The following is an 11,228-nucleotide window of genomic DNA, read 5'->3' as shown; positions in this document are numbered from 1 at the left end:
GTGGGTGGGGAAAGGCAAGGTATACTAGATGAGAACTAGAGAGGACTACTGAAGCATAAAACTATGTATAAATTTTAATAACACTTTCTTGCAGTGATTTCTTTACATAATGGTATTTGTCATACATCTAAACAGGTATTTCAAGTCCCCTAAAATATTGTACCTAAGTGATTTCTCTAGAGTATTCTTGAGTCAGTCATTTTTTAATAATGAAAAAAATGTTTCCATGTATACAGCATATGTGAAACAATCTTCCATGTTATTTTTAAAATTGTTCTTTTCTTCTGAACTTTTCTTCCTTTCTCTGCATTAAAATAATGCCTTTCATCTCAGTCTCTTACTTTAACCTTCCCATTAAAAAGAGTCCAAGGGGGAAAAAAAGGCTATTGGTGGTAACAAGCTTATTGAACTGAATCCACACTGTGGTCATGTAATGTCTTCATTATGTAAGGAATCATTACTCTATTGGCATCCTCTTGGATTCTAGTGCTTTCCTTTTGTCTTGAATCAAGCACTCTGCTTGCAGTTTAATAAATGGCTTTATTTATTCGGGTCTAATCTCCCTATTCAGGATCTGGATTTTTGTTTTGCTTGAGGCTACTCTCACTCGTATTATCCTCTCTAAATCCTGCTTAGTTTAGATTTTTGTAACTGCCTCTTTGTCTCAGCTTTAAATTTCTACCCACTTTAGTCCATCCGTTTAGTTGCAAAGTGATTTTAATAATCTTTGGCCGTGTCACTTCCCTGTTCTTCCTCTTTGGAAACTTCCTATTGCCTTTAGCATAAAGATTTTTCCAAGTTAGTTATTCTCACTAAGAGATTCGCCCAAGCAATGTATTACTCATTTTTCTGGTCTCCAGTGCACTCCGAAATCTCATGCCTGGATTGCACTCTCTCCTCACTCTCCCTTTATTTAAGGAGTAATACAATACCTCTTCCTGTTATGTGTAGCCTTTCCTCAAACACTGAACTAATTGCTCAGTGACTTTCTCTGCACTTGTGTGTTCTCCGTCAAACTTGTTTCTTAGGGGGGTGAGGAGGGTAGTCACTTTCCATTTAAGATATAACAGGACGGGGGCCTTGAGTAAGGTACTTAAGCTCTTGCGTCTGTTGAACCAACAGTAAACATTTTCTTTTCATCTGTCTATTACAGTCTACTCTGAATTTGTCCATGTCTTTTTGTTTCAGGCAATTTACAGCAGTCAATGTCACTTCTCTTACCTTCCCCCACTCCTCATCTTCCCATTCCAGCGAATCCTATATACCCTTGCAAGAGTAACTTTTTTCTAAGGTATAGAGGCTCTAAGCATTATTCCGCTTGCCATTAATACTTCAAAGCTCCATACTGCCCACAAAATAAAGATTCAAATTTCTTAGGCAGTCCAGCCTGATTTACATAAGTAAACTTGTTAGTCCCAAATTCCGTTTCCCACCTGACTGAGTTTTATTTTCTTGCTTTTGCTCACCGGTGCCCTAAGTGCCTCGCAGATCAATTCCCTATTTCGAATGTGTGAGCCCAAGGTAACAGGGCTGAGAGGGAGGAACAACTCTTTGAGATGGGAAAGGGATCAGAAGAGAAATGGACTGAATTTCTGAGAATAAGAAACAGACTTGGGAGTGAAAAACACAAACCATCACCTTCTCTTTCCGATAGGGCCCCGATCCCCAGCCCCTCCCCGCCCCCGGCCCCCTCCCCGCCCCCGTCCCTGTCCCCATTCCAGTCCCCATTCCAGTTCCGCCTCTCGCGCAAGCGCTCCTTCACCCTACAAATATTCGAACGCGTTGATGTGCGCGCGCGCCCAGTGACGCCCCTCGCGGTCCCTCCTCCTGCTCTGCGGCGGCGGCGTCGGGGGCGGTGTCAGCGTCTGCCCAGGCTTGGGCGATTGGAAGGGAGGGCAAGAGGGAGGGAGGAGGCGCCATGGCCGCCGCTATCACCGACATGGCCGACTTGGAGGAGCTCTCCCGCCTCAGTCCTCTGCCCCCTGGCAGTCCCGATCCCGCGACGCGGAACCGGGCCGAGCCCTCCGGAGAGGAGGAAGAAGAGGAGGAAGACGAGGAGGAGGAAGAAGAGGAGACAGAGGCGCAGACGGTGGCGGAGCTGCTGCTGAACGGCGACGGCGGGGGTGGGGGCGGCGGCGGCGGCGGCGGGGGCGAGGCGGAGACGATGTCTGAGCCGAGCCCAGAGAGCGCCAGTCAGGCCGGGGAAGACGAGGACGAGGAGGAAGAGGAGGAGGAGGACGAGAGCAGCAGCAGCGGGGGAGGCGAAGAGGAGAGCAGTGCCGAGAGCTTGGTGGGCAGCGGCAGCAGCAGCGACGAGACCCGCTCCCTCAGCCCTGGCGCCGCCAGCAGCAGCAGTGGCGATGGAGACAGCAAGGAGGGCCTGGAAGTGCCCAAGGGACCGCGGGGCGGCCAGGGCAGCTGCGGCGGCGGCGGCGGAGGCAGCGGTGGTGGCGGTGGAGGAGGCGGCAGCAGCAGTAGCAGCGTTGTCTCCAGCGCCGGAGACGAGGGCTACGGAACAGGGGGAGGCGGAAGCAGCGCTACCTCGGCGGGTAGGAGAGGCAGCCTGGAGGTGTCCTCGGATGGGGAGCCCCTGAGCCGCATGGACTCGGAGGACAGGTCAGTGCCATCCCGCATCCCTCCCGGAGGCCGGGGGACTTGTCCAGCCTCCCAGAAAAGTCTAGATGGGTCCGTGACCGTAGTACCCCGCCCCTCTGGCCGCCGCCGCGGAACAGCGGCCAACTCTCAAACCATTTCTTTCCTCCCTTTCCTATCCCCGCCCCATTTTTTCTTCTGGGTTCCCCCCACACAGTCACAGAGGGAGTGAGCAAGACCCCTAAGTCCGACCCAACTCGGAAAGCTGCCGCCCGTAGAGGCTGCCCGAGGCGGTGTGCTGGGAGGCCGCCCGTCCGAGCACGCCCAAGGTTAGCTTCAACCATGTTCACGAACAGTTGTCAGAAGTATAATTGACAAGTGTTTTCCAACATGGCTGGTCTAGCCCTGCTGCTTAGCTGCACAACTTACTCGGCCAGGGACGAGCCTCGGCTCTCTTGCTTTTTCTTTTAAATCTTGGGAAGGTTTTGGGGTTTTCTTTAGTCAAGTGAACAAAGTTTCTTAATTCAGTTTGTTACCAGGCCAGATTCTAACCCCTCCCCCCCTTTATTTACATATATTTTGCTGGAGTGTGAGAGAAACATAATTTAAGATTTCGTGGTTGAGTGACCGGGAAATAAGTTAAATGTGATTTCTTATATTCTGTAATGTTCCTTCAGATACTTTTAGGAGGGAAAAGCAGGAGGGAGACGGTTGGTTTGCAATTTTGTTCCTAATTGCACTTGTAAGGCACAATGATGTAGAATAAATTCGATTGTTATGACTTGTACCAGTTATCAGCAGTCCACTAATTAAATCTTTCAAAACTGGGGCCTGATTTCAGTTGACACAACAACACAAGGTTTGTTACCATGTAGTGGGACAGGCCTTGTATTTGATGGGTACTAAAATTAAGTAATGCAAAACTTTCTGGGGAGGAATTGCAAATGTTTAGTGATCATTATTTTCTTAATTTTTATTTAGTAAAGTTTATCTAGTAAATAGTTTTTAAAACTGTTTAAATGAAGCTGTTTGACCTTAGAATGTTATGTAGTAACATTTGTGTTTGTAATGCATGGATATAATAATGCATATTTTGTAATCCCTATATTGCATGTAAGGTATAGCTTCACCAATAATTCATTACTAGAGAGTTTTATAAAAATGTGTACTACCCATGCTCTCTGGGTACAGTAATCAGAATATTTGTTTATTCACTTCCTGAGGGCATCATGTTATAGTGGTATGAATGCTTTACTTGCAGTCTTCCAGCTTGAATGCTACTTGGTATTTGGGTGATCCTTTCACTTAATCCTCCCTTCATAATATCTTCATCAGTAAAATGGGAATAATATCTTGCACTGTCATGGAGGTCAAAGGAGTACTTCAGAAACCATAAAAGTATTCATAGTTTAATGTTGGTCTGAAAAGCAGATGTCATTTTCAGAAATCAAAGTTATTTCATGTAGCAGCCACCTGTGTTTGCTTGGATTAAACTTTTTGGAACAACTTTCTGTCTAGCTTAAAGACTAAAGGTAAAAAACATCAGTTGTAACTTTTTGGAAGTCACCCTAACTACGGATTCTCTGGCATGTAAATGATTTAAAAGATGGAATTTGGTGTACTTTTAAAATTCATGGTATATAGCAAAGAAATAATTGAAGCCACAATTTTTGCACATTTCAATGTAATTCGGTTTTTTTTTTTTTAACACTACCTTTTGGGGAAATGAGGTTATTATTTTTGACTTGGAAAAAGTTTGTACATGACTAATTTTTTGAAAATTACTATGTGCTAATAGTAATCTGGAGAACAAAGATGTGTTTTGTAGTTTGATATTTGGAGGGAGAGGGGGAAAGTGGGGAAGGAACAATTTTTGTGAAGGTTTGGCCTCTGCACGATTCAGAAAAATCTTTTCATCGGGAATTAAGTGGCAATGACCAGAGGATACTTTTGTGGATGAGGACTTGAATTGGGACTTTCTACAGAGAAAATTGATTGGAAAGAGAAGCAAACAACATGCCAGTTAGAGCTATGGATGGACTTGTATGAATAGGCTTGAAAAGCTCTTATTAGAGAAGTTATGTTTGAACATTGATTTTAAGTTTGAATCACATCCTTTTTTAACAAACTAGTAAGGTGTAATAGTACACTTAATACACGGGTGGTTTCCTTTTCACACATTGTGCTTTGGGTCCTTTGCCTGAACCTGTCAGTTGTTGGAATAAAATTTCTTTTTTCCCTTTTGATAGGAAAATAATGAATTTTAAGGGGGAATATGCAGGATTGAAGGAAACTTTTGTATACATTTTTAAAAAGGGTAATTGAAGGATAAGCCAATTAAATTTTACTCACCTGAGAAAGGTTATATAATCATAGCCTCATTTTCTTGCCTCTTAGTCAATTTTACTATTTGAATGAATTAACCCAAAGCTATAGAAATTTTCTATTTTCTAGCCTTTTCCTTTTCCCTCTCCACCTTTATTTTCTTGCAATTCTAATTTATTAATGTCTGCAAATAAAATATAACAAACTTAAATTAGCTAAAGGAATAAAAGCCCTTTAGTATAAGTGTTAAAAAGCTTAATAAGAGGTCCAGGATAATGTTTGCAATAAATTAAACTTCTTGAAAGTTTTATGAATAAATGGTAGAGGCAGTGTGATTTAGTGGAGAGAGATCTGGCTTTAGGGAGGAAGAAGTGCAACTTGTTGAAACGAAAATTTGCAAAGATTTCTATCTCAATAGGACCTCCTTTCTGGGAGATGCCTGGACCTTCTCCAGGATTAAAAAATTGGATCTGCCTATGTAAGTTAATTTTATGCTTTTACTTGGCACAGTATCCAATAAATTTTGAATCTAGATGTATCAGTCTATTCAGCTCACTTGTGATTTCTCTGTTCTAAGAATATTCCTTTGAGATTTTCTTTTGTCCATGTGAAAAACACCATGCCATATTTTTCATTAATTTGTGTTCTATATAACCTGGAATTACCTTAATGACAAAACATCAAAATAATTTTGTGAACACACTGAAGAAATCCTTTTTGTATTTCACAGATTTTTCTCCAGTTTAAGCTTCTCACTTCATAAAGGTTAAGAGAATTTTTTTTTCAGTACTAAGAGTAATGCCAGAAAGGAGCTTACTGCATCGATGATGGCAAAACATTGTGAAACAGAAGTAGGATAGTTTTATTGCTGTTAGGAATGGTAAAAATCTAGTTGTAAAGTGAAGAACTTGAAGCCAAATCCTGAAACTGTATTTGTATTTGTTACAGAATGAAATATTTTCATCATTTCTTTGATGGATGCAAAACAATTTTGTACCTTACTTGTCGAGATAAAAATGAAAGATGCTTTTAAAGCTCTTGTTTCATATGACATAGGGAAAAGACTAGTTCAGCCGTACAATTACTTCCTTTTCTAACATATTTGTTGTGAAACTGATTTTCTTTTGTCCAACCTGTCATTTTATCACATCTGAGGAACTTCTGGTGTGGAAATTCATAGTTTTACACAATGACAGCAAGTAATTAATGTATTTGTCTTGTTACATAGCTAGTGTGTGTCAGGAGCTGAACTTGAACCTGAGTCCCAACTTTGTCAACTCTTCTAGTCTTCTATTTAGTCATTTCCCTTTTGGCTAACAATCCAGAGAGATGAGCAATATGTAATTAACAAGATCAAAAAGCACCTGAGGGAAAATGTTATATCTCTGCCTTAACTAATTTTGCATAGATGCAGAGGAGTAGGGAAGATAGTCATTTTCCACTAAGGCTGAGTATTGGGATTTCTTGGCAACGATACAGGAGTGGTTTGCTATTTCCTTCTCCAGCTCATTTTGCAGATGCGAAAAACTAGGCAAATAGTATCTGAGGCAGAAGTCAGGTAGATCTTCTGCACCACCTAACTGCCAAAGCCTAAATTAAGTAGTTTCATTTGATGTGTAAGTATTTGAAATAAGTTGATAGACAAAACTTTGTTGCTGCCTTAAGCTAAGACTGCAACCTATATTTCTTGAGCCAGAAAATAATGTTAAAATGGCAGCGTTTTTTAAGAAGTCTGTGGCACCAGAGGCTCAGGGAATTTGGTAAAGAGATCACAATGAGAATCCTCAAGTGGTAACTGAATTGAACTAAGTGTTGCCATATCTTGTGAAACTTTTTTTAGGTTTCTTAGAGGTGATTGGACAAATACTACTACTAGTAGTATAGTATATATAGTTTAGTATAGTAGCTATTCAGTTTCTCCAGTTAAGTTTTTCTCTATTTAGGTGTAAATACATTTTTTTTTTTTTTGATAATTCAGGGACCACACCACACTAGCCCTGTTAAATCAGGGGTGTTAATGAAATACATATTTTTAAGGAGAGATTTTAATTAGCCTGCTTTATAACCAGCCACTGGATCCAGATACTTCTGGAAGGCATAGTGAGCCAGGTGATCTTGTATATCCCTCCCTCACCTAAATCCAATTCATTAGTATGTCATGGCATCATCTTTTTGCTACCATGGTCCTCTAAGAAAAGGACAAACAATAACTGTATTGTTAGATCGGATCATGGTTGGGAGTAGGAGTTGAGTACTAACAAAGATAAGTTTCTTAGCTTTTCCTAGGGAGGAAAGGGGGAAAGGTCCCTTTTCAGACTTGTTTCAGCAATTCACTTTTATCTCAGATCTCCCTTTGGAGATCATTAAGTGTACCCTCTTTGAGGAGGTCAAAAGTTTACAAAAGGAAGGCTAGAATGTCTGACTCTAGTGCTGAGTTGCTTATGACCATGACCTGACCTGAAAAGTTTTCTTAATTTTGTCTTGGTAATATAATTGTGCTACAATAAATGTTTCCAGTTTAATGTAGTCATTTGTAACAAAGGAGGGAATATAGTATTGACCATGTCATAAAAGGTCTTTCATTCTTATACATGGCCCCTGAAATGGAATTTGAATAAAAATTACAAACAAGTTAATATTGAACAGAATATAACTTTGAGGGAATAGGGTGTCTCATGTTTATTTTTGCTAACTTATTGAATGCTATTAGAACTTGAAAATAAACTCCTTGTGTCTATCCATACAGAAAGATGGCAAAACTGTTTTCCTGTTCATCTCAGCACTTGATATAACATGTTTTCTCCTAGTTGTAATTGGTCTTTTAATTTTAAAAAAATGTTTTCTTTTTAGTTTTCAATGTTCTTCCTGTTTTCCTTCAAATCTTAATTTAGGTTCCAAATCCTAACTCATGTCCCACTTTCTACAAGAAGCCTTTTCCCCATTGTCCTCACAAGTTAGAAAGAAAGGTACCCATATCTATTCAGTTATCAGATTTATCGTCCATCTTATATGGTTGTTTCTCTTGACTCTGAAGGCCCTTCATCTCAGTTAAACCTAAATTGTTGAAGTAGTCATTTCTTTATCCTGTGCTCTTTCCCACTTTTAACATATCTGTCAAATTGATCTTAAAATGCAGGTCTGATCACTCTTCAACTAGTAAACTGCATTGGCTCCTTATTACCTCTGTGATCTATCTCGTGCAAGGAGTCCTTCAGACACCATTACTTCTAATTAACAGCATCTGAGATTAGGCCCTGTATGTGTTGGCTATGTCTAAAGTTCTGGGCCTGAAGACAGAAAGACTTAGTTCAAATTTGGAAGTGGTCCTGAAAAGGACTTCCAGAAAGTCCTAACACCTGTTAGTTCAGTGTACATACTTGGTAGGCTTGTAAAAGGATCAAGAACTGTTGCTTGATAGAAAATAGGCCCGGAATAAAAATATTTCCTATATATTTGTGCAGAGTGTGTACATGATGCACATGCCATCATGAGCTCTGGCTAGGGACTTTTTTTGCTGCCTTGTATTTCCAGTTTCAGCTGTGTTTCGATGGCTTACCTGGACTTGGAAAATTAAAAGAGTAGATTAAAATTACAAGATTATCTACTGGAGCTAGATAAGGACTAAACCCACGTCATTTAAAAAAAAAAATTATCGATTGTCATTTAATTTTTCCCAGTACTCTTAGCACTCCCAGGAAAGTGTCCACTTAAGAAAAAAATTTCTTCAGTAATGCTGAAATTCTGAAAATAATGTAATGCAAGGGGTGGAGTATGGGGTTATCTTCTCTTAAAATACCTACTTGTTATTTTGTAACACAGTTTTTGTATGTTTTTCCATTTACCATTGTTGTCATTGTATATTTTGGCTTTCCCTGCTTGATTCTGCTTCACTAAATACAGGTTTTGAAAGCTTCTTTATATTTATCATTCTATCCTTAGAGCATAGTAATTAAATTTCATGTACCTCATTGTTTTGAGTTATTCCCCAATTGATGGGCATCTACTTTGCTTGTAATTTTTTGCCATCATAAGAAGTGTGGCTATAAATATAGTGCCTTATCAATGACCATGTATATGTCTGGTAGATCAAAGGATATGGGCATTTTAGTTCATTTATTTGCAAAACTCAATTGTTTTCCAAAATGGCTGTACTATATCACAGCTCCACCAATAATGTACCAGCATCCCCATTTCTCTTCAGGGACATTTGTATGTGTGTCTGCATCTGCCTTTGCCAGGTTTTAGGTTAACTCTTCAAAGCTTTTTAAAAAATTGATTTGAAAAATCCTTTTTATGTGGTTGTAAGATGTTGATTTCTGCCAGATTGCTTTACCAGCATTTTTTTAATCAAAGAAGGAATTCTTTGTTTTTTGCTTTGTTAAAACACTGATAAAACTTTTAAAAAGGAATTTTAGATGGTTAAGTTTTGAGTTATAAATGCAGTTCCTTAATTTTAGATTTAAAATATCTAGTACACTACAAATTTTTTGGTTTTGGAGTATTTTTGTATGGCCTTTTCCAGTTTTGTAACAAATTTTTGTTGGCCTGTAGGTATAGAGAATGTTACTTTTAAGAATTTTTTTTTTGAGTTTGTCTGAATGTAGGCTGTGCTGATTTCATTTCATTCTGATTTGTCTAGTTTGGGTATTGCTCCTTTCTGCTACAGACTGGTAGCAGTTTTTAACTGAAAATGTTAAGAGATTGTGCAAGAAGTCCCTTTCTTTATCCCTCTTCCTACTCTCATTGCTAACTGCTGATGGCAAATGATAAATGAGAAGTAATAACGGGAACAATGAGAGAATGCTTCTTAGAGATGTTAATAAAATACTTAATTTCTTAGTCACACTCATAGTGATAAAATGTGGAAGATATAATTTGAGTCTAGAATCTCCTGTCTTGTTCAGTTAATGATTTTAGGTTTACAAAGCATTTCATTTCCTTGATCCTCAACAACATTGTGATTTAGGCATTATGTTCTACAGATGATGAGGGGCAGCTAAGTGGCCCAGGAAAAAAGTACCGAGGTATGGGTATTGGAAAAACTCGTGATTTCATATCCAGTGGACCCAGTTAGAGTTGTCCTGAGCAAATTACTTAACCCCCAAAACGGGTTCTGTTTGCCTATTCCATTGGAGAACTTTGTCCAATGCTTTGAGTTGTTACTTATGCAAGTTGTCATATATTTGTCATATAGTCTATATCTAGGAATATACTTTTCCCTAGCTCAATCCATGCAGTTTATATTGGCACCACAAATGGAACATATTCAAGCTCTCACTGTTTAGAGATTATCTTAGAACACACTTTTTTTTGTCTATAGAGCCACTTATTTTTCACCAGGCGTCACTAGTACAATAGATAAAGCATTGAACTTGCAGTTGAGAAAGATCTTAATTTGAATCCCTCTACTAATTGTTTGAATTATTTGAATTATTAGTCTTAGTTCCTTCATCTCAGAAAGTGGGAGTAATACCTATTCTTTTCAAAATTATTATGAGAGTCAACTGAGAAATACATTTTGTATTTCCAACCTCCTTAAAATCTTTGTAAGGAGAGAAAGGATAAAAGTTTGTATTTTCTGAGTATTTTAAACATTTTTGGAATTCATAAAAATGAAAAACCTTAACCCACTTTTGTGTAAATTAATGAGGCTTCATGACATCTGAGATGAATACAATTCTGAAATTACTTTATTCTGAATAAGTTGAGGAATTGTCCTTTTCCTTCCATTTAAAAATTTTTTAACACCTACTGTTTTTTACATCCTTATTTATCCTCAGTATCCTTTCCTCATCCCCTCTGAGCCATGCCCTATGTCAAAAGATGTAAATATTGAAAAAAGTACTTCTAACCCCTCACAAAAAGGTGGTGAGGGAATTCTCTCCTGCCCATTCAAGTTATATTGATATTGATCTTTCCACTTGCTGACATTGTGTATGCATATTTCCTTCTGCTTATTTCACTGTTGGTGAAGTTTCCATGCTTTATTGTATTCACATAATTTCTTACAGCATAGCATGATAGTACTTCATTACATTCATGTACTATGGTTTATCTGTTCCCCATTCAGAGTTCATCTATCTTTCCAAATCTTGCTATCACAAAAAGTGACTTTTTCCCTCTAGGACTGTATTTTTGTATTGTTTTCCCGCTGTCATCCGGCTTTGATTCGGCTATCCTTTTTGCAGATGGGTTTTGAAAATTCATTTACCACTTTTTTAACATTTAAAAAAAATTTTTCAGTTTCAAATTCTTTCTTTAGCCCCTCCTACCTATTGAGAAGGCAAGTGATATTTTGTGAAATAATGCAA

General features: G+C 38.9%; 1 protein-coding gene across 2 annotated transcripts in view; it reads left to right on the top strand.

Annotated features, from left to right (window-relative positions):
- The first annotated feature begins 1,839 nt into the window (after positions 1-1,839).
- AEBP2 (AE binding protein 2) overlaps positions 1,840-11,228 on the top strand; it is a 48,700-nt gene continuing 39,311 nt past the window's right edge. The window contains exon 1 of one of the 2 annotated variants that reach the window (XM_051961387.1): positions 1,840-2,616. In XM_051961387.1, coding sequence (XP_051817347.1) covers positions 1,919-2,616 — 698 coding nt within the window. In that variant the 5' untranslated portion in view covers positions 1,840-1,918. The remainder of the gene's footprint in view (positions 2,617-11,228) is intronic. The other variant, XM_051961388.1, reaches the window with a different exon arrangement.

Source organism: Antechinus flavipes, chromosome 5, assembly GCF_016432865.1.
Source record: "Antechinus flavipes isolate AdamAnt ecotype Samford, QLD, Australia chromosome 5, AdamAnt_v2, whole genome shotgun sequence".
NCBI classification, from domain to species: Eukaryota; Metazoa; Chordata; class Mammalia; order Dasyuromorphia; family Dasyuridae; genus Antechinus; species Antechinus flavipes.
The sequence above is the reverse complement of the archived record's forward strand: the minus strand, read 5'-3'. Positions and strand labels throughout refer to the sequence as shown.